The sequence below is a fragment of the Macaca thibetana genome, chromosome 1, assembly GCF_024542745.1.
Source record: "Macaca thibetana thibetana isolate TM-01 chromosome 1, ASM2454274v1, whole genome shotgun sequence".
Classification (NCBI taxonomy): Eukaryota; Metazoa; Chordata; class Mammalia; order Primates; family Cercopithecidae; genus Macaca; species Macaca thibetana.
The window spans coordinates 117,325,285-117,349,961 of record NC_065578.1 but is presented as its reverse complement, the minus strand read 5'-3'; the positions used below and the strand labels follow the sequence as shown (position 1 = coordinate 117,349,961).

Genomic DNA, 24,677 nt, shown 5'->3' with positions numbered 1-24,677 from the left:
TGACTATGTGTTACATTTTTGTTAACAGTTTATAGTTTTAAGATATAGTGGTCAGGTAACATGTTCTATGGAATACTGAGGCTATGAAATTTGTTGATACTTGCTCTGTTGTTTAATATGTAGTCAGTTTTTTAATGCTTAAAATTTGTATGACAGGAAGGAATATTCTCTAATATCTGACTCTAGGGATGTATTTTTTAAATCTTCTACAACCTTTTGGATTTTTGAGGACTTGTTCGAAAATTCCATTAATTAACAAGAAAAAAACCACAATATGATGTTTTTTTAAAAAACCACAATATGATGATGAATTTGTCAGTTTTTCATTATAATTATATCAGTTTTTGGTTTCATGCATATTGAGGTTATATTAGTAAACAAATACAGTATTAGAATTGTTATATCTTCCTGATGAACCTTTTATCCTTATGCAATGTTCCTCTTTATTTCTAGGACTACCATTTGATTTCAGGTTTATTTTGTCTGATAACAATGTTGATATGTTTGACATTAATATATTTGTATAGATTTTTTCAGATATATTTTATCTGACATTGATAAGTTATACAAACCTTTTTCTTTAATATTATATCTAGCATATCCTTTCTGCCCATATATAACTTGTAAAATATGTGTAGTTGGGATTTTTTAAAAAAATTAAGTCTGACAATATTTGCCTCTTGGTTGGGAATTTAGTACATATTTTTAGATTGATTTCAATCACCTAATTTTGTCCTTTTATGTTCTCTTTTTCAGTTTCTTTACTTTGAGTTCCACTTTGTTTATTTTCACTAGTGACAGTTACATGCTATGTTGTTTGATTCATTCTTTAGAAATTGTGATAAGTATTTTTTAGCTTTATTGAGGTATAATTGATATACATAAAATTGTACACATTTAATTTACACATCTTGAGAGGTTGAACATATGCATATACCCATGATACCGTTACCATAACCAAGGTACTAAACATACCCATTATGTTAAAAAGCGTCCTCATGTTCATTTGTGGTGGTGTTTTTTAAAAACATTGAACACGTGATCCCTTCTTTTAACATATCTTCAAGTGCACAATACCATATTATTAATGATATTTGAAAAACAATTCCCCACACCCATACTAGCCACTGTAAACCACTATTCTATTCTCTGCTTCTATGAATTTGACTATTTTAGATAACCTGTATAAGTGGAATCAGCCGGTATTTGTCATTCAGTGACTGGCTTATTTAACTCAGCATAATATCTTCTAGGTTTATACATGTTACAAATGGCAGGATTTCCTTCTTTTTTAAGGCTGAATGCTATTCCATCATATATACCACATATTTAAATCCATCATCAGACACTGAGGTTGTTTTTTTATCTTGGCTACTGTGGAAAACATTGCAATGAAGATGGGGGTCCAGCTAATTCTTCAAGATGCTGATTTCAATTTTTTTGTATACATACTCAAAAAAGGGATTGATGGATTATATGGTTGTTCTATTTTTACTTTTTGAGAAACCTCTATGCTATTTTCCATAGTGGCTGCACCTTTCTACATTCCCTCCAACCATATATAAGGGTTCCAGTTTCTCCACATCCTTTCAAATGCTTGACATCTTTTGTTTTATTTTGTTTTGTTTATAATAACCATCCCAGTATAAGTGAAATGATATCTAATTGTCATTTTGATCTGCATGTCCTTGATGATTAGTGTTGAACACCTTTTTATATACCAAATCTAGCCAGTAAAGACTGGAGGAGAGAACTGCTTCTTAAACTGCAAAGACAGCAACAGAAAACCTCAAGGAACATGACGAATTCAGGAAATATAAATGTGACCAAAGCAATGCATTTATAACACAACTGAGAATATTGTACCCAGCAAATGTAGCCTTCATAAATGAAGGAGAGATAGTCTTTCCCAAACAAAAGCTGAGGGAGTTCATCACCACCAGACCTGCCCTTCAATAAATACTCAAAGGGAGCTGTCAAGTTGAAATGAAAAACACTAAATAGCAATGTGAAAACTTATAGAAGCATAAAACTTATAGGTAAAGGTAAGTATATAGTCAAATTCAGGATACTTTAATATTGTAATAGTGGTTCATAAATCACATTTAACACTAACATAAAAGTTAAAAGACAAATGTATTAAAATAACTAGTTGTGATGATTCATTAATGGATACACATTACAAAAATATGTAAATAGTGATGTCAATAACATAAAATGTTGGGAGGGGAGAGTCGCAGCTACATGGGAGTCTTAGGCTGGAGGATCATTTGAGCCTAGGAGTTGTACTCCAGCCTGGATGAGATATCAAGACCGCATCTCTATAAAATGGAAAAAGAAAAAAAAACTTCTCCAAATGTGTGTTTTTATGTAAAATCAAAGTCAAGTTTTATCACCTTAAAATGAACTGTTATACATGTAAGGTGTTTTATGTAACCACAAAGCAAAAATCTATAAGAAACACATGAAAGAGAAAGAGAAAGGAATGAAGCAATTACACTGCAAAAAAATCAGCCAGTCAAAAAGGAAGACAGGAAAAGAGTAAGAAAGAAACAAAAGAACTGTAAAACAAAATTGAAAATTATTCAACACAATCAAGTGAAATTTGTAACTGGAATGCAAGAAGGGTTCAATATATACAAATCAATAAATGTAATATACTATGTCACAGAATTAGGGTAAAAAAGGAAACAATAAACTAAATGGCAACAGTTTATTAATAATTACATTAAATGGATTAAATTCCCCAGTTCAGAGTGGATGAATGGATAATAAAACAATATCCAACTATACTCTGCCTGCAAGAGACTCACTTTAGATTTAAGGGCACAAATAAGGTGAAAGTGACGAGAGAGAAAAACGTATTCCATGCAAATAATAACCAAAAGGGATCAAGGTTGTCTACACTTATATCATATGAAATAGGCTTTAAATCAAAAATTGCTACAAAAGATAAAGAAAGACTTATAATGACTACATCATTATATAATGACAAGGTCAGTTCTCCAAGCAGATACACCAGTTGTAAATATGTATGTACACAGCATTGAACAGCAAAGTAACCTAAAGCAAATATTAACAGAACTAAAGGAGAAGTAGACAGTGATACAATAGCACTAGGATTGGATTCCTAATTTTAAGTGTTCTTACCCTACAAAAAATAATAAGTTTGCAAGATAGTATGTATGTTAATTAATTCAATTTAGCCATTCCACAGTATATATATTTCAAAACCACATGTTGTACATTATAAATATTTACAATTTTTGTTTACTTAAAAATAAATTAAAATTCAAAAAATGAATTACTATCTTAAAGTATACACAAAAATCAACTGAAAATTGCTTAAAGATTTAAATGTAATTCCTTCACATTACTTCACAGGGAAAATCATTTTGAGCTTATGGCTTCCTAGGGGCTAGATGACATGGCCCAAGGAGAGAAATGGTAATATGAAGAGATCAAGGATCAATTGTCTGTAACTTTTTCAATTCTTCTGAAAGTAATCCTCTATTTAGATTTGTTAATTCTTCAATCAATTTGAGTAATTTCCATTTCTCTAGGGAATCATGCATGACATCTAGATTTTCCAGTCTATTGGCATAAAATTAAACAGAGTATTCTCATGATTAATGTCTGTTTATGAGAAGGATGTTTTCATATCTTTTTATGATTATGGATTTATCTACTCCCCTTTCTATTATTTTGACATGTGTAACGTGTGTGCAAATTTATTTTTGAATCCTTCTTAATTGAGGACTTTTATCAATCTGATAAAATGTCCCTCTGTGTTCCCTTTAATACTTTCTACCTTGTATTTAATAATGTTTGATATTAATATTTTTGGATAGTCTTTCTTTATATAAGAATTTGTTGGTATAACTTTCCCAGTCATTTTATACGTCAGGTAGGTATTGTATTTCACTAGGTTAATGTAAAGTTGACTACCGGGTTTAAACTAAGAAGAGGATTACTTTTCTCCTGTAACAAGAAATCTGGACTTGGGCAGTGCTTCAGAGCTAGTACAACCGCTCGTAAAAGTCATCAAAGACCTAGGCTTCTGACTTCTTAGTCTGCCATCTGCCACACTTCTATCTTTCTGCATAATTTCGTTTGTATGTACATCTCTTTTAAATAGCACTTTGAGGCCAGCCCAGTGGCTCATGCCTGTATTCTCAGCATTTTGGAAAGCCAAGGCAGGAGGCTCACTTGAGGACAGGAGTTTGAAACCAGCCTGGGCAACATGGCAAAACCCGTCTCTACAAAAAAATACAAAAATTAGCTGATTCTGGTGGTGCACACCTGTGGTCCCAGCTACTTAGGAGTGTGAACTGGGAGGATTTCTCAAGCCCAGAAGTTTGAGGCACCTGTGAGCCATGATTGTACCACCGCACTCCAGTCTGGGTGACAGAGCAAGACCTTGTCAAAAATAAATAAATAAATAGTAGCTTGCATTTTTTTACTCTGATAGCCTATGTGTTTTAAAGAATTTTAATAATAATTTAAAATAAATTTTAGTATTTTAAATGCTAAAGAATTTAATCCATTCACTTTTACTTTTATTGGTAATGCATTTTGTTTTATTCTTACCATTTAATTTTATAAATAAATTTCTATGTAGTATTAATCTATTTTCTTTTGTTAGACTGAATATTCTAAGTTTATTCTGAGTGTGTGAATTTTAAAAAGTTATACATTCTATTTATATTCTGCTAGAGGTTATACTTACCTTTTTAAATAACATTGATATATTTTTATCTCATATCTGGAGTTAATGAGTACTAATATTATTTTGCAAAAAAAAAATTTTTAATTTAACATAATTCCATTTACCCCCAACAAATCCCTACTTCTCATTTTGGAATTGTCTAGAACTATTGTTTCTCATTGTAAAGTAATAGTTTCTAATCACAAATTAATAGCATAGTTACATTTAATTGTAAATCGTACTGCTTTTTTTCTTGACCTTTTAACTTATATCCAATGTTGTCTTATTTCTCTGATTTATTTTTTTAATGCAACTGGATTACATTTGTGAGTAAATATTTCAGAAAGCACCTATGTGTGGTAAGCTTTCCGAATCACTGCATGCTTAATATTTATTTTGCTCTCTCATTTGAAGACTGCTTGAGCTGTATATATAAGTCTATGTTTCCTTGGTGTAGATTACTTGTAAGTATTCTGATTTTTATTTGACATGCAGACTCATTAAAAAGGTCTGAGCAGAGGAAAGACATGATCTGACTTAAGAGTTACAAGGATCATCCTAGTTGCTATGTTGAGAATATACTTTGGGGGTAGGAGCAGGGAAACCAGTTGGAGGCTATTGCAGAAATCCTAGCGAGAGATGGTAATGGCTTAGACCAGGGCAATAACAGTAAGGGTAGTGAGAAGTCAGCAGATTTTGAATATATTATAAATACTTTTTTTTATTATTTTTAAATAATTTTACACAGTAATTTAGATTTCCTGACAGATTGGAAGAATATAAGAAAATAAGAAGCCGGGCATGGTCGCGGGCACCTGTAATCCCAGCTACTTGGGAAGCTGAAGCAGGAGAATTGCTTGAACCCAGGAGGCGGAGGTTGCAGTGAACTGAGTGGTTGCACCACTGCACTCCGGCCTGGGTGACAGACCAAGACTCCGTCTCAAAAAAAAAAAAAAAAAAAAAAAAAATAGAAAATAAGAGTAATAAAGGAGAACATCAGGGTATTTGACCTGTTTAACTGGAAGTGTAGACTTGCATCAACTAAAAATGCCAGAGAATTTGGATGCTGCAGGTTGGAGTAGATCCAGAGTTCATTTGGGGACATGTTGAGTTTGAGATATCTATTACCTTCTAAATGAAGATGTTGGGTACCCCCATAATTCATATTTTACATTTATAGTTTATTTCTCCAAAAAGGATGAAGAATTAAAACTATTAAACAACCTGAGTATATAATCCATCTAGCTTTATTTTTTCAAAACTTTAAGCCTCACTTTCACATAATTTGACAATAACTAATTTTTATTGTGAAATCTAAATCTTAAAACTAATGTCCTCAGAAACAACTCTCTTTGGACATTCATATAAGTATATATAACATCTAATTTAAATAATTACACTAGTCAGTATAAATGATGTGAATGAATTTGGGAACAAATATGACTGTTGGTAAGCAACAAATTGCCAATGAAAGCATAAACACACAAACAGAGAATACTATTTAAGATGTGCATATTCATAAGGTCAGTAAGCTTCATAGCAAAGCTATAGTGATTTAGTTAATCCAGTGAGTATTAACTGGTCATCAATTTTAAAAGTTCCTAATGTGCTATAAAATTGCCTGAAAAAGAGATTGCATTATATTATTCTCCAACTAACAGTGGTGAAAGTGATCATCTCTTCAAACTGTCATTACCTCTTGGTATTATTAAACTTGTTAATCCTTCACTTTGGTGGAAAGATCTCATTTCTTTTTTTATTTCTTAAACCCAAAGCCTAGTGAGTCAGTTGAAAGATCTCATTTTTAAATTTACATGTCTTTAACTGTGGATGAAGGGCATTTTTTCATATGCTCATGGGATATTTGTATTTGACTATTTTGTGCAAAATACATCTAAGATATATTCAAACTCATTATATTTGCAACATGAGCAAAAAGTTTATTTACACAGTCAATATCTTTAGTATTTATTGACTTTCATAGTAAATTGACATTTGTTGTTGTTTTGTTTAGGAATTATTTGGAACTTGTTGCAAAATCTATTCAAGATTGGATTACAAAAGAAGAAGCTATATATCAGGAATCTAAAATGAATGAGGAAATCATCAGGACCAAAGCTGAGCTGGAATTGAAATCTGCTAATGCCAGACTTACTTCTGCTAGCAAAATCTTTTCCCTTAAAAAATCTAAAAGTAAGTAACCAGTTCAACTTACACGTGGAATAAAATTCAAGAACATTCTTCTATCTCTTAATTTAATCAAGACTCTGAATATTTCAGCATTAAAAAGAATTACTCAAAAAAGTTCCTGTGATTCTTCACTTTCTCTAGTAAATAGAGTAGCTGCATTCCAAATATGGGATTGTACCTGAGTGCAATAATAGAATATTTGTTTATATTGACCCCACTTCTTGTCAAATCTGGAAGATTCCATCTGTTGTGCAGATCAAATGTTACATGTTAGAGAAATGCCAAATGCCTTTATTGGTAGGATTGGTAAATTAAGCTATCTAAGATTTGTTGACAACATAAGAAGTAAATTCAGAGTTAATAGATATCTATTTGAACAATTATAGAATCCAAAAGTGAGATTAAAACAAGATCTTTCTTAGAACAGCATACAGAAGGGTCCCAAGACTAACTGGGAGTAGGAATCTAAAGATAATAGGGAAAGAGATTTTTGGAGGCCTGTGGCCGGTACTTGACAGGATATTGGATCAATATATACCTTTGTTGATGATGATGTTGTTGTGGTGGTTATGTTGTGTTATTGTGGCCTTGAGGCTGTGGCCAGAAGGGGAAGACGGTGACAGAGTAAAATAGACTTTTAGAAAGATACTTGATAAAGAAGTGAAACAATGAGATAATTCATCTAGAAAATAATCATATTTCATTGTTTGTTCAAAGAAAATGGACTCCTTGTTAATAATATTCATTTATTATAGCCAAAGTGAGAGGGATTTCTCATAAAGGAGCAACACTACATAACTTCCAAAATTTTGGCAACCTCTATCAATTACCAAAGGAGTTTGTACCTGGCATGATTTTAAAGTAAACCATATAAAACCAAGTTAATGATGAACCGTTTACCATATCGACCAAAATGGTTGTATAATCTATCAGTTCTGGGTCCTGATGGGGACCCAGAAGGAGAGCATTAAGTACCTAAAAAAAAGAAAAAGAAAAAGAAATAGATAGGACTACATTTTTTAAAAAAATGGGTAGGGCTGCCCTCTAATACTCACGTCTAGGGCCACACCTGCCTATTAGTAAGATAAAAAATGTGAGTTTACTGCCTTTTCTTTATAATACTACTGAAAAGACCAAAAACCTGTGAAAATCTAGATAATAGTTAATTTGGTATTGGATGTACCTGGTAGATATTGCATTCAATTTCAGGTCTCTCAAGTACAGAAAAATATAAGTCTTCAAAATAGAATGACTACAATGGCAAGAGAAGGGCTTCAATGTGGATGGAAACATTAGATTTGTTCGGTGTAGTCTTAAAGTGGTAAACTAGGATTATTAGGTGAAATCTTTACAGAGAGAGAGACCGCAGTTCAATAAAAGCTGCAACGTATCAATACACTGAGAATGGAATGAACTGTCCCCAGAAACTGAGCTCCCCGTCACTGATGTGGCTCAGTCCCATTTCAGATGTTCATTCTAGAGATGGCAAGAAAAAAATCAGAGATAAATAAATGAGAAGTTGAACTTGAAAGCCTTTGAGATCTCATCTAACCCAGAGATTTGGTCCTTCTATGATATCTTATTTAAGAGTTACTAAGAAGTTTAATTGCGTCTGATTATAGGTTACAAAGGAATCAGCAAAACAGAGATATCAGATCAAGAAAAAGAAAAAGAGAAGGAAAAGATTCCTTTCATTTTAGAAGGCTCTCTCAAGGTAATCCAGCTTCCATAAACTTTAAAAACAGGCAAAACTGAACTAAAGTATTACAGAACAGGATAGTGGCTGCCTTTGGGGCAGTAGTGATTGGCAAGAAGCATGAGGATGGCTTCCTGGAAGCCGGAGACCATCTCTTTTTGACCTGCTGGTACTTACAGGAGTGTTTGATTTGTGCTATTTGTGCGTTTTTGTGTGTATGTTATAGCTTATTTTTAAACAGTTTTTGAAAAACTCTGTTATTTTTTTCCCATTATGGTTTAAGGGCTTTTATGTTATTGATTCTACTGGGTTGATTCCACTTTGAGATATACATATATATTTTTATGCATTCTCTTAGAATATTTTTATAGATTTTTTTAATATTTGGATATCTATCTAAAATGTATTTTTATATAGTATAATGTAAAGGTCTTACTTTTTCTTTGTCCAGATAGGCTATGTTACTAGTACTTTTTAATTAAATATAACATTAATTCTCCCCACTGAATTTGGGTGCTGATTAGATCGCATATTAGGCACCCATTTATTCTTTGAATTCAATTTTGAATGTTGTATTCTGTTTCAGTCACCTACTTAATTATTCCTATGCATGTACCATACTATTTTAATTATGATAGCTTTGTTGCAAGCTTTAATACTGGGTAAGCAAGAGCCAACTTCCCCACCCCTATGAGAATTCAATAAACATTTAAACAAAGTTGATTAATTTTGATGAGCCTCTGGTTTCTGGATATTAATAGTAAAGAAAATTATATGCTATACCATCAACTTTATTGTTAATTGCTGCCAAATTTTGTTAATTTTTAAACTCTCTTATTTGTTTGGAGACTAATATATGTTAGTTTTCCTCTTTTGTTGATATATTGAATTATAGAGATTGATTTAACAACAGAAGTTGCATTTGCATTTCTATAAAAAAATTCATGGTTTCCTTAAGTTTAGTTCTCATCCCACATAACTACATACATCATAATTGCCTAAGGGTGTCTGGTGGGAGGAGGGACTTAGTAAAATTCACATTCCTTTACTCCATCCTAACTGCATCTTTGAGAGTAGAACCTAGTAATTTTAATTTTAATAATCTCCTGGGAACATCTTTACATACATAATGGATAAAAATTACGGTACTATATGTTCATGGCATATTGTTATTTCCATAAAAATCTGGGTTTGATTTGATAGCATTTTATTTGGAATTTTTATATCCATGGTGAATGAAATTGGTCTATAGACTTTTGTGTTATTATTAACAAGCATTGGTATTAAGGTTATGTTGGCTTATAAAAACTTATTTTTGTTACTTATTTTTTAACTGAGAAAAATGGTATATATTTCTGGTGTACAACGTAACGTTTTGAATTATGTACATATTATATAATGGCTAAATCAAGCTAATTAACATATGCATCACCTCACATAGTTATTATTTTTATGTGGCAAGAATACTTAAAATCTAATTTCTTAGCAATTTTCAAGTATACATTTCATTGTTATTAACTATAGTCATCATGTTGTACAATAGATCTCTTGAATGTATTCCTCCTGTCTAACTGAAATTTCACAACCTTTGACCAACGTCTTTCCGATCCCCTTTCCTGCAGCCCCTGGTAACCACCATTCTACTCTCTGTTTCTGTGAGTTCAGCTCTTTTAGAGTCCACATATAAGTGCGATCATGTGCTATTTGTGTTTCTGTCCCTGGCTTATTTCATTTAATATAATGTCCCCCAGGCTCATCCATGTTGCCGCAAATAACAGAATTTTCTTCTTTCTAAAGGCTGAATAGTATTCCATTGTGTGTGTGTGTGTGTGTGTGTGTATATATACTTTTATATATTATAATCGTTTATATATTATAATAGTATATATTATATGGTTTATATATTATAATAGTATTGTATTTACACTATATATAACACTATATTAATTACACTATATATTATAACTATATATTATATAATATGTATTATGTATTTTGTGTATATGTACATACATAATACATAATGTAGTATGTACATAATGTAATATATGTATACATAGTATTATAGAATATATACATAAAATAGTACTCCATTGTGTGTATCTCACATTTTCTTTATTCATTTATTTGTTGATGGATGTTTAGGTTGATTCCATATCTAGGCTATTGTACATAATGCTGCAATAAACATGAGTATGCAGATACCTTCTCAAGATATTGATTTCAGATCCTTTAGATATATATCCAGAAGTGGGATTGCTGGATTATATGGTAGTTCTAATTCTAATTTTTGAGGAGCCGCCATACTGCTTTCAATAGTGGCTGTGGTAATTTACATTCCCATCATCAGTGTACCATGGTTCTCTTTTCTCCACATCCTCCCCAACATTTATTATCTTGTCTTTTTTCTCATAGCCATTCTGTCAGGTGTGAGATGATATTGCATCATGAGTTTAATTTGCATTTCCCTGCTGATTAGTTATGCTGGGCTTTTTTTTCCTGAACCTGTGGGACGTTTGTAAGCCTTCTTTTGAGAAATGTCTGCTTGGGTCCTTTGCTCATTTTTTAATTGGGTTATTTGTTTTCTTGCTACTGAGTTGAGTACCTTAGGTATATTTTTAGATATTAACTTCTTATCGGTTGCAGGTTTTCGAATATTACGTCGTATTCCATAGGTTGTTTCTTCACTTTGTTGATTGTTTTCTTGTTGTGCGAAGGTTTTAGTCTAATGTGATGCCATTTGTCTATTTTTGCATTTGTTGCCTGTGCTTTTGAGGTCATATTCAAAACATCATTGCCCAGAACAATGTGATGGAGATTTCTCTTGTGTTTTCTTCTAGTAGTTTCATAATTTCAGGACATACATTTACGTCTTTAATCCATTTGGTGGTGTTTTTTATGCATGGACATTAGATAAGAGTGTAATTTCATTCTTTTGCATGTGGATATCCAGTTTTCCCAACACCATTTATTGAAAACTTGGTCTTCTTCAATTTTGTGTTCTTGGCATCTATGCTGAATATGAATTGACTGTACATGTGTGCATTTACATATGGGCCCTCTATTGTATTCCATTGGTCTGTGTGTTTATGCCAGTACCATGGTGTCTTGATTACCATAGCTTTATAGCTAACCATTTTGAAATCAGGTAGTGTGATACTGTTACCAGTGGCAAATCCATATGGGTCTGCAGCAACCTCAATTCTTGCCTCCTCAGAAGAAAGAATTCAACTCAGGTGCATAAGGCAGAAGGAGAGTCTGAGGCAAGTTTTAGAGCAGAATTGAAAGTTTATTAAAAAGCTTTAGAGCAGGAATGAAACGAAATAAAGTACACTTGGAAGAGGGCTGAGCAGGTGACTTGAGAGATCAAGTGCACAGTTTGACGTTTTGACTTGGTGTTTTAAATGTTGGCATACTCCAGGGTCTTGCATTACTTCTCCCATGATTCTTCCCTTGGAGTGGGCTGTCCACATGTGCAGTGGCCTGCTAGCATTTGGGAGGGGAGCAGGCATAGTATGATTTCTGGAGTTGTATGCATGCTCACTTGAGGCGTCCTTCCCTTACCAGTCTAGCATTCCTAGAGGAAGTTAATATACCAGTTAAACTCCACTATTTTGCCTCTTAACGCACATTTTTGAGCCCACTCACCCAACTCCTGAGGTCTCACTGGGAAGCTGCTGATCACCAGTTTCAGGTGTTTTCCATCTACTGGAAGACGCCCCTTCCCTGGCACCAGCTGTGACCAATTATTATTTAGAGAGACAGTTAACAACTGCCTGGCCATCACCTAATGGTCTTCTGGCATTCCTGTTGTGTGTAATGGGTGGCAGCCCTCATCTGCCCTGCTCATGCCTGACTAGCTACCTACTGTAACAATACCTCTAGCATTTTTATTTTTGCTCAAGATTGTGTTGGCAATTAGGAGTCTTTGGTAATTCCCTACAAGTTTTAGGATTTTTTTCTATTTATATGAAAAGATGACATTGGAATTTTGATAGGGATTGTATTGAATCTGTAGATCACTTTGGGTAGCATGGACATTTTTATTGTGTTGAGATACATTTCCTCTTTATCTACCACATTTCTTCTTTATCTACTTTGTTGAGAGTTTTTATTATGAAAGGATATTTGAGTTTGTCATATGTTTTTTCCACATCTATTGTGATGATCATGTGATTTTTATCCTTCATTTTGTAATATGGCGTGTCACATATATTGACTTGAATATGTTGAATCATCTTTGCATCCCAGGAATAAATCACACTTAATCATGAAGAATGAGCCTTTCAAATATGCTGTTGAATTCAGTTTACTAGAATTTTTTGAAGGATTTTTGCATCTAACATCACCAGGGACAATGGCCTGTCATTTTATTTTCTTGCAATGTCCTTGTTTAGCTTTGGTATCAGGGTAATGTTGGCTTCATAAAATGAGTTTGGAAGTATTCTCTTCTCTTTAATTTTTTTCATAGAGTGAGATGAATTTGTATTAGTTCTTTAAATGTTTGAGATAATGCGTTAGTAAAGCCATCAGGTCCTGGGCTTTTCATGATGGGAGACATTTTCTTACGGATTCAGTCTCTTCATTGTTATTTGTCTGTTCAGTTTTATATTTCTTCATGACTTAATCTCGGTAAGTTGTATGCTTCTAGGAATTTATTCATTCCATCTAGGTTATCAATTCATTAGTGTGTAATTATTCATAGTACCCTCTGTGATCCTTTGTATTTTATTTTATTTATTTTTATTTTTATATATGTATTTTTTTGAGATGGAGTCTCGCTCTGTCGCCCAGGCTGGAGTGCAGTGGTGCGATCTCGGCTCACTGCAACCTCTGCCTCTCAGGTTTAAGCGATTCTTCTGCCTCAGCCTCCCGAGTAGCTGGGACTACAGGCACCACCATGCCTGACTAATTTTTGTATTTTTATTAGAGAGGGGGTTTCACCATATTGGCTAGTTTGGTCTTGAACTCCTGACCTCGTGATCCACCTACCTCAGCCTCCCAAAGTGCTGGGATTATAGGCGTGAGCCACCGCGCCTGGCTGATTCTTTGTATTTCTGTGGTACTGTTTGTAATGTCTCCTCTTTTATTCCCAATTGTATTTATTTGAGTCCTCTCTCTTTTTTTTAGTTAAGCTAAAAGTTTATTCATGTTTATTTTTTTGAAAAACAAATTTAGTTTCATTAATTTTTTAACAGAAAGTTGAATTGTTTTATTTATCTTTTCTGGGTTTGAAGGCTTGAGCCTGAAGCCTGGGTCTGCTGAGGTGGGCCTGGAGCTTGGGTCTGTTCTGACAAGCCTGGATCATGAATCCACAGCAGCCAGCCTGTCACCAGAGTCCACTGGGGTAAATCTGTTGACAGGGTTCAACCTCCAGGCTGAGGTGGGCCTGGAGCCTGGGTCCTTGAGTGCTGACCTGACACTGGAGCAGACCTTGAGCCTGAGTCTGCAGGAACTGGCCAGAGACTTGGATGGGCCTACAAATAGGTCCACAAGGATGGGCATGGAGCCTGAGTCCATGGAGGCAAGCCTGGGTCCACTGGAGCCTGGGGCTTTGGGCACCAGCCTGGAGCATGTGGCTGACGTGGTGCTGAGCCATGAGGACAGGCCTGGGTCCTAGAACCATGTGGTCAGCCTGCAACCTGACTCTGCAGGGGTGACCCTAGAACCGAGGTTCACAGGAACCAGCCCAGTGCTTGGGTCTATTGGGATGGACCTGGAACCTCAGTCTGCTAGAGCAGTCCTGGACCTCGTGTCTGCTGGAACATGAGGCCTCAGGGGCTGGTCTGAAACCTGGTGCCACAGGGGATGACCTGGCACTAAGCAAGTCTGGAGTCTGTGTTCACAGGGCCGGCCTGGAGGCTGAGTTTTTGGATACTAACAGGTGCCGGGGGTTCCTGGAGGATAGGTTTTGCACTCGCCAGTCTGGAGTCTGGGGCTGCAGAGTTTTGCCTGGTTTTAAGGCAGACTGGGTCCTGAGTCAGCAGTAGCCAGTCTGCAACTGGAAAGCATAGGTGCTGGCCTGGCAATGACGAGGGCCTGGAAGCTGGATCTGCATGAGCCAGCCTGAAGTCTGGGATCTGAGAACTGTCCTAGCATCGGGAAGGACCTACAGGCTGAGTCTACCGGAGCAGGCCTGAAGCCTGGGGCCACGGGGAGCCAGCTTGGTGCTAGAGGCAGCCTGAATGATGGGACCACTGAAGTGGGCCTGACAGTGAGGTGGGCCTAGAGCCTGAGTCTGCAGGGGCTGGCCTGGCACTGGGGCAGGTGTGGAGGGGTGATCTGCAGATACCAGCCTGTGTCTTCTTAATTTCAAGCTATATTAAGATGCTATACTCTCTCACCTGGGTTTCCTAGCTCTTGTGAAGGTATTTTCATGTGTGGGTAGTTGTTAAAATCCGTGTTTCTGTGAGGGATGAGTTCTGGAAAGTCCTATTCCACCATCTCGCTGATGTCACTCTGTGTTGACTTTAAAAAGAATTGAGGAAGTGCAGGTGTAGACAAGATGAACATTGAAAACAATCACTGGCATTCCTATTCACCAGCAATAACCAATTAGAAAACATTACAAATAATAAATTTTATTCACAAGAGCAACAAAAACTATATTTTAAGTGTGTTTCTTGTAAACAAGGACTACAAACTAGATGTTTAAAAGTCTTGTCTGATGAACACTGATGTTTAGCAGGAAAGTAGACTCCATTTTATCTATTCTGATTAATGACGTGTTTGGGATTTATTCAACTAACCTATTTTGTATTTTATATATTCTCTATGATCCTTTCTTTTCCTCCTTTCTTGCTTTCTTTGTATTAAGTTTATTTTCCTCTTTTCATTTTGCAATCACTTTGATAATATGGAACTTTGATTTTCACTCTAAATAAGTGAAATGTTATCCCCCCAACACAAAAAAAGAATTCTATTTTTCTTGTTACTAAAAATTGTACTCAATTATTTGTCAGTAAAATAGTTGTATAAATTTCTTTTCTCTCTCATTGCATAAGTACTTACATGGATGTCCTTGATATTGCCTCTTGGCCCTAAAATATTGACTCTCTGGCCGTTTATAGGAAAAGTTTAATATGTATGCAATTTTTCTTCCTACTAGTGATTGCTGTAGAAATTTAACTTGTTATATCATTTCAATTTAACTTAATTTCAGTATAATTTAATGAAATCTAAACTTAACAAAATATTTTTTTCTTTCAGAACAATTCCAGGAACTATTAAAATGATTTAAACTGATGCTTAAGTTTTATCTTGATTTTTTTTTGTCTTCCTACAAATTAAACATTATCATTGTAATTGTTTCATTTATTTATTTATTTATTTATTTATTTATTTATTTATTTATTACTTTTTGTTTTAGGAACAGAGTCTGGCTCTGTCACCCAGGCTGGAGTGCAGTGGCATGATCATAGCTCACTGCAGCCTCAAATTCCTGGGCTCAAATGATCCTCTTGCCTCAGCCTGCCACGTAGCTAGGGCTATAGCAGTGTGCCACCATGCCCAGCTAAGTTTTTAATTTTTTGTAGAGATGGAGTCTCACTATGTTGCCCAGGCTGGTCTCGAACTCCTGGGCTCAAGCAAACCTCCTCCAGGGCCTCTCAAAGTGCTGGAATTACAAGCGTGAGCCACCATGCCTGACCTCATTGTAATTGTCTTACATGGTCAATGTTGTTTTAGCTTTATCTCCATGCTTACCATTTGTTTCCTTGGGCATTTCTTCTTTATGTTTCAGGAGTCTTTGCTCTAGAAGTTCTTTTACTGGGGGTTTGTTGCTATGAACTGTTTTACTCACAATACTTCTGACAGTAAATTTGTGGGTGTTTTTTCGCCACACCAACTGAATCTGCAACTTTCCAGACACCAATTGGGTGTTCTACAATGAAATTCCATTCTGATACTGACTACCCAAAGTTAGCACAGACCTTGTAGATTAACTCACTCCCACAAGACTCCTTCCTCTTCAGATGCCAATCGCAAGTAACAATTTTTGGGTACCCAGGGTACGCACACTTCTGTCTGACTTGGCTACTCATTTGGAGGTTTCCACAATCACCTCCTTGGGTTTGATAACTAGCTAGAAAGCTTATGTCTCATAAGACTCAGGAAAACACTGTACTTACTATTCTGGTTGATAATAAAAAGATATTATAAAGGATACAAATGAACAGCCAGATAAAGTGGTACATACAGCAAGATCCAGAAGAGTCGCAAGCACAAGAGCTTCTGTCCCCATGGAAGTGGAGTGTGTCATTCTCCCAGAGCTTGGATGCATTCACCATCTTAGTTCAGAAGCTCTCCAAACCCTGTCGTTTAGAGGTTTTTATGGAAGTTTCATCATGCAGGCGTGATAGATTATTAACTCAATCTCTGGCTCCTCCTCCCTCCTGAGGGGTTTGGGGATGAGGCTGAAAGTCCCAAACTTCTAATCAAGGTTTGGTCTTTCTGGACAGCCCACATCCTATCCTGAAGAACATGACAAGAGTTGCCTCATTAGAGCAAAAGATGCTCCTATCACTTATGAAATTCCAAGGGACTTAGGGGCTCTGTGCCAGGAGCCAGGAAAGATGACCAAATATCTGTTTCTTATTATACCCCAATATCACAGTTGCTATTAAACTCAGTTTTTACTTATCTGAAAAATGACTTTATTTTGCCCTTACTCATTAAACATAGTTTTCATTTATAAAATTCTTGGTTGGCTTTTTTATTTCCTCTTATCACTCTTGTATTAGTCTGTTCTCACATTTTTATAAAGAACTACCTAAGACTGGGTAATTTTTTAAGAAAAGAGATATAATTGGCTCACGGTTCTGCAGGCTCCACAGGAAACATGCCTAGAGAGGCCTCAGGAAACTTACAATCCTGGCTGAAGGGGAAGGGAAAGCAGGCACATCCTGCATGAGTGGAGCAGGAGGAAGAGAATGAAGGGGGAGGTGCTACACACTTTTAAACAACCAGATCTCCTGAGAGCTCACTCACTATCACAAGAACAGCAAGGGGGAAATCTGCCCCCATGATCCAATCACCTCCCACCAGGCTCCTCCTCCAACACTGGGGATTATAATTCGACATGAGATTTGAGCAGGAACACAAATCCAAACCATATCAACTCTTAAGATATTTTTCCACATTTTCCTTGCTGACACATTGTGGGTGTTAACAAGTTGACTGTCCATCTAATTTGTCATTCTTTCATAGAGAGGTTTTTTTTGTTTGTTTGTTTGTTTGTTTGTTTTGAGACAGAGTCTTGCTCTGTTGCCCAGGTTGGAGTGCAGTGGCGCCATCTCGTCTCACTGCAAGCTCTGCCTCCCGGGTTCAAGCGATTCTCCTGCCTCAGCCTCCTGAGTAGCTGGGATTACAGGCGCCCACCACCACACCCAGCTAATTTTTGTATTGTTAGTAGAGATGGGGTTTCACCATGTTGGCCAGGCTGGTCTCAAACTCCTGATCTTGTGATCTGCCTGCCTTGGCCTCCCAAAGTGAACAGTTTATCTTTTCTCTCTAGCTGCTTTGAAAACATTCAGTGGTGTGCTGGTAAATGCTTAAGCAGTAGCACTCTAGGAAAACAAAAGTATACATATATGTACATAAGTTATAAATGTTTCTGATATAGAGTATATATATAATACAAAATTTACATGTAATAATAAAGCATATAATATTATTTATGTAAATTCCATATAGCGACCCATAAATTCCAAATAGCATTTTGATTTCTGCAAATTGATTTTTGCTAAACTGTTGTATCCTTAGCCAAGCTATGGTTACAATTGATAAACACATTTAGTTCTAATATGAATGCTGATATTTTTATTTATGTTAACAAGTAAGACAAAAGTGAAACAAAGAAAGGATATGTCACTCATTTGTCAATAACATTAGCAACTTTTTTGCTGAGTCAAGTAATCGTTTTTTAATAATGGAAGACTATTTCCTCACCTTTCTGTGCTAGTAACAATATAACAGCTAGTCTGCATTATTAACATGATCTCCATCACTTCCTTAAATCTAGATAATAAACAATCAATCAGTCCTGACTTGTAGCATTTGCTGGTGTTTGTAGTGTAAGTACCCCTACAATAGCTGATTTCAAGCTACTATATGACAACACTGATGTTGGCAGTGCTATGCAGTAGCACACCATCATATAATGTTGTCATGATACCATTACAATTGACATAAATAAACTCCAGAGCATAGACAATAGTGAAATGTCACAAAATACTTACATTGTGGTAAGTTTTGCGTCTTTATTGCATTTGTTTTTAATATTTTCTTAATTGCAAATTTATATAATTTTTAGATGATGATCATGGTTAACAGTTGGCTCACAAAATTTCTAAAAATTTAACAATAAACTCTTTTAAGTTAATATGAGCTAAGTCCAATACACCAATGTTATTTCCTGCTTTTGATTTCTTGGTCTTCCTTAATGTTAGTATGAACGTCTTTCTTCAACTCTCTAAATGTCTCAGGCATTATCTGTTCAAATACTGCCTTTTCAAAAATTCAGTTCCATTTTCAAGAAGTCTTTCAAACTCACCTTGCCATTTTTGATAATCCTCTCTTTCTTACTTATGCTTTTAATACTTCTTTTTATTTATTTGAGCATGTTTTAAATCTTACCTTATATTCTCTATTTGGTAATTACAATATCTGAGGTTTTTGTAGATATGATTTCACAGTTTGTTTCTTACTCAAAGTGGTTTACTTCTGCATGTTTTGTGATTTTCATTTGTGAGCTTATATCAAATCATAATGTTAACGGTGGACGAGTCCAGGTTCTTGGCATCTTGAACAAAGAGCTGAACAAAATGCACAAACAAAGGAAGGAAGGAATGAAGGGATTTGTTGAAAATGAAAGTACACACCACAGTGTGGGAATGGTTCCAGGCATAGGAGCTCAAAGACCCCGTTACAGAATTATTGAGAATTTAAATACCCACTAGAGGATTCCATTGGTTACTTGGGGTACGCTCTATGTAAATGGAGAGAACGAAGTAAAGTTACAAAGTCACTTACTTGACCTACACCCTAGCAGAGGACGTTTCCTGTCATTGCTGAAGTGTGAATCAGCCTTTTGTTCCCTGCTTCTAGACCCTATTTTCCTGCTTCAATAACTGTTTTAAAATAAAATGTTAAGGTAATCTGTATTTTGGCCACAAGTCTATGTGAGGACAGGCTTGTGGTTAGGAGTGCTTATGGGAGACTTACCCTCCATCATTTTACCTATTTTATCCATCATTTTTGAATTATTTTGTCCCAAGTATGTTTCTCTGAACATCTAGTCTTCCACATTGCTAATAAACTATCTTTAGGACCTAAATTAAAGATCAGACTCATGTGAAGGATAGGAGACTGGGAGACCAGTTAAGAGGCTGCTACAATGGTCCAGGCTAAAGATAATGAAGACCTGAACCTAGGAAATTGCAAAATAAACCATGAGAGAAGAAGCTGAAGTGAGGAGACATCTCTAAGGGAGAATTGGCGGGATTTAGTAGACAGAAGTTGAGTGAGAAAGAGAATCAAGGATGACGTCAAGGTTTCTAGTTCAGTATTTTGATTTGTCAGAGATACACTAACAAAAATCATGTTAAATATTCTCCAAAATGAACCTGAATGGGACCTATGTTTAAGCATTTCAAAATCTTGTTAAGTTTAAATTTCTTAAATGTGTTTACAGGCATGGAAAGAAGAGCAAGATCGATTAGCAGAAGAGGAGCGCTTAAGGGAAGAAAAGAAAGCAGAGAAGAAGAGCAAAGAAGCTGGTAAAAAGAAAGGCAAGGATAATGTAGAGAAAGAAGATAGTAGGTCTTTGAAGAAAAAACCACCTCACAAGGAGAAATCTAAAGAAGAACCAATCAAGGTCCAAGAAGTAATAGAAGAGTCCCCCCACCAACCAGAACCTGAGATAACTTACTCAGTACGCTCCAATTCTGTAAAACTTAGTCTCTTTGGGCTATTCCTATTTGTTTTGGGAAAATACAGCTATTGTAAGATTCTTTCGTTTTTACTGCCACCACAGTAGGCCTAGGGTTTCTTCTGGTATCAGTGAGCTCAAACCTGTATTCCACCCCTGATGTCTAGAACCTTGTTTCTAGTCAATCATCAAGATGAAAACAGCCTCAGGTCACTTTTCATTTGAGTGCCACGAACCTAGCTAAGGTCAGTAAAGGTAGAAATTTGACACAGAAGTACTCTTATAGATATATGTAAATAAGTGAACAGAAAAGTTGGCTTTTTCTGTCTCAGACGATGACACTTGCTGACTACATTTTGTTGTCTCTTTGTGGGCAATCATGTTTCTGGCTTGTATGCTTTTGTGAAAGCTTCCCTTTGCCAATTCTCTCTCAGCTAGCTGTTATGAGGAAAACCTAATGGGAAAAAAAAAAAAATGGAAAGAAATCTAACAGCCCCTGTGCTTTGTAGCTACTCCTCTAAACCAGTTGTTCTCAAGTTTTAGCATGCATTAAATCCCCTGGACCTCTGTTAGCAACACTCAGTAAAAAATATCTTCTACATATGACCTCCTTAAGTGGAGTGTCCACTCTCCCCAGCATCAGTTCACTTTAAACAGAAAATTAACAACCAGTGAATGAGAACTTGATTTCTTCTTGAACTGCCTTGACAATAGTATGATAATTCAATTTTCACTAGGTTATGAGAATGTACCGATGAACAGAGTTTAACATAATATCTTTAATTCTGCCTGTTATAACACCATAGATGTTTCTAAAAATAATATGAACACTGGCCTCTGAGTCTGCAAAGTGACAGACATACTTAGCGAAATTAAGCTTCTGGCAACTTTAGTTGGCTAACACTGATAAGTTGATTTTTGTCTATTGAAGCTTCACATTCAAAGCATGATATTTTCTCTTCTAGTTTCACGGATACAATATGGGAAATATACCTACTCAAATCTCGGGGTCAAATTACTACCTGTATCCTTCTGATGGTGGGCAGATTGAAGTGGAAAAGACAATGTTTGAAAAAGGTACATTTTGAAAGCAACCGGTTAATGACTGGAAAGATAATAATGCATTTCAGATAACCAGGGGCCCTCTACTCCTGAGTTTGATAGGCGAGAGTGTTATTCTGTCCCCTACAATACATTTAGGTGCCACAGTCAGCATTTTCAGACTTCACACTTTCTTCTATTGTAATTGACTCTACAAGGCATAGGTCAGTCAAGAGTTTAACTGATACATGCTAATATGACCATTCTAGTTGTTAAAATATTAAAATACTTCCATACAATTGGTAAAAAGTAATAGTAACTGCAATAAGCAATTAAGTAATAATTTTCATTACAGCACACCTTGTTATCCCAGAAACCAAGCACATTCTGTGAGTTTATTGCATTTTTCTGGTGTGGCTTTTGAGCACAGAGCTTGGAACCTGCTCCCAACATCCACCTATTGTAGCTCTTACTAAGATTTGCATAAGCGTACAATGCATATAAGTTTCAGGTGATTGATAGTGAATTCAGTATTTTCTCCTAGTTCTGTCAGTTTTGAGGGTTGATAGCTCAATCCAAATTGAGAGGAGATAGCCAATTTTTTTTTAAACAAAAAAAAATGGGTCTGAACACTAAAAAAGAGAAAGCGTTGTTGGAAAAATTTTTATTAACTACCACAATAATAATAATAGCTACCAAAACTAACACATAATTTTTAGAAGTCGCAAAACCATTTCACATTAATTATATCATTTGATGAATCATAATATTGATTATAGGCATACATTGCCTCAGCCAGTTCATTTTCTCTTCTGAAATTGGGTTTGAAATGTGACTAAAAGGCCTGCAAATACCTCCTTGGTCTCCCTGCCATTTATGCCTGGAATTCCACCATTACTTTATTTCCTTAGGCTTTGTCTTATAGAGGTGTTGACATCTCTAGGCATTTCCCCTCCCTGGTTTATATTCTATGCTGCCTTTTTATTTTTGTTTCAGGGATACATATTCAGGTTGATTCTATAGGTAAATTACATATTGCAGAGGTTTGGTCTGCATATTATTTCATCACCTAGGTAATAAACAGAGTACTTGGCAGGTAGTTTTTGGTCCCCACCCTCCCCTCACCCTCAAATAGCCCTGGTGTCTATTGTTCCCTTCTTTGTGTTCATGTGTTCTCAATGTTTAGCTGCCATTCCTAAGTGAGAACATGTAGTGTTTAGTTTTCTGTTCCTGTGTTGGTTTCTGTGGAGCATTGTGTAACCATCTTGTTGAGGAGCTTAATGTGGCATCCTAATCGCCCATCTTCTATTCTATGGTTCCTCCTCAGGCCCAACTTTTATCAAAGTGAGAGTGATAAAGGACAAGCACAATTTTATAATTCATTTAAATGACCCTAAGGAAATTGTGAAAAAGGAAGAGAAAGGGGACTATTATTTAGAAGAGGAAGAAGAAGAAGATGAGGAACAAAATCTTGAAACAGGTAAGCAGCTGCATCTTTGTGCCAGTGGAGGTTAATGCTTAAGCAATGCGCTGAAAGCATCTACCTGACACAAATACATATGGACCTCTTGCCCTTAGCACATGGAATTTTTCCACATGGTAACTGAGGTATTTTGACATTCTGTATTATAATATGTTATTATACACATAGTACATCGTAGTGGGCTGCTTATTTGGCTTTTGTTCCTCTGGGCACCGAGCTTTTGATTCCAGTTGTTTGATACAGAGTCTACCCAGACTGGTCATCTTTATGGAGCAATCATTGAGTTTGTCATGTCTATTCTGCCCTTAATTTTGGTTTATGCACTTGTACCAACTGAATTCTCGAAGATGCAGGTCCTTTCGCAGTGATTCCATAGTTTCAGCTTCTTTCCAATAGGCACTGCAATGATGAGGTTTCTTCCTATGCTCTATCACTTAATGCTCTGTAGCACCAAATATATTAGGTTGTAAAGACAAGGAAAAACCATACATTTGACCATGAGAGTCATTACCTGTTTGGAAATGAGAGCTGCAAATGGATGTCCATTGATAAAACACCATGAAACTTCATAACACCATTGTACCAGGAAACATCATTAAGATAAATTAATTGCTTCTTTCTTGCCCAGTATAGTGTTGATTATACCTGCAAAAAAAAATGAGTTACTAAATGTATTCAACTCAAATTAGTGATATAAGGGCAGGGCGCAGTGGCTCATGCCTGTAATGAGGCTGAGGCGGGCTTATCCCTTGAGCTCAGGAGTTCGAGACCAGCCTGACCAACATGACAAAACCCTGTCTCTACAAAAAATACAAAAATTAGTCAGGCGTGGTGGTGAGCCACTCAGGAGGCTGAGGCATGAAAATCACTTGAACCCTGGAGGCAGAGGTTGCAGAGCTAAGATCGCACCACTGCACTCCAGCCTGGATAATGGAGAGAGATGCTGAAAAAAAAAGAAAGGAAGAAGGAAGGAAGGAAGGAAGGAAGGAAGGAAGGAAGGAAGGAAGGAAGGAAGGAAGGAAGGAAGGAAGGAAGGAAGGAAGGAAGGAAGGAAGGAAGGAAAAGAAAATTAGTGATATGACCAATAACTAAATTTCACATATGAGTTTAGTGACATTTTCTAAACCCAAGGTAAGAACACAATGTTTTTTTTCCTCTGAGCCCTTTGCTAGAGAAAGAACACGATGTTTGATAGGTGTGAATGTTCCCAAAAACTTAGCACAGAAAATTTTAAATGACTTCTTTGTTTTACCTGATACAAAGATATATGGATTATTAAAAATTGAGAAATATGGAAATACTTAAAGAAGATAACCATTGCCTATAATTCTGCCACCGCAGTGATGACCTCTGCTAATAATGTATTTCTTTCTTACTTTATCCTCATGAGCATTTTCATATTCATTAAATATTATTTGAAAGCAATATTTTTTTGATGATTTAATTTTTTATCGGTATATAATTATAGTTTACTTATTTCCATGTTTTGCATACTTAGGTGATTTCCACCAAAATAAATCAATATATTTAGTTATATTTATAAAATTCTATGTAAACATACATAGTTTCATGTATGTTTACATAGAATTATATGAATAGGACATCTTGGCTGGATACATAAATATATATA

The 24,677-nt window shown here is 35.6% G+C and overlaps 1 protein-coding gene across 5 annotated transcripts in view; it reads left to right on the top strand.

Moving 5' to 3' along the window:
- The window catches only part of SPAG17 (sperm associated antigen 17), a 234,437-nt gene that overhangs the window by 121,427 nt on the left and 88,333 nt on the right, over window positions 1-24,677 (top strand). For all 5 annotated transcript variants that reach the window (XM_050748555.1, XM_050748550.1, XM_050748562.1 and 2 more), the window contains 5 exons: window positions 6,723-6,901; window positions 8,521-8,612; window positions 20,287-20,526; window positions 21,489-21,600; window positions 22,892-23,044. In XM_050748555.1, the coding sequence (XP_050604512.1) occupies window positions 6,723-6,901; window positions 8,521-8,612; window positions 20,287-20,526; window positions 21,489-21,600; window positions 22,892-23,044 (776 nt within the window). The remainder of the gene's footprint in view (window positions 1-6,722; window positions 6,902-8,520; window positions 8,613-20,286; window positions 20,527-21,488; window positions 21,601-22,891; window positions 23,045-24,677) is intronic.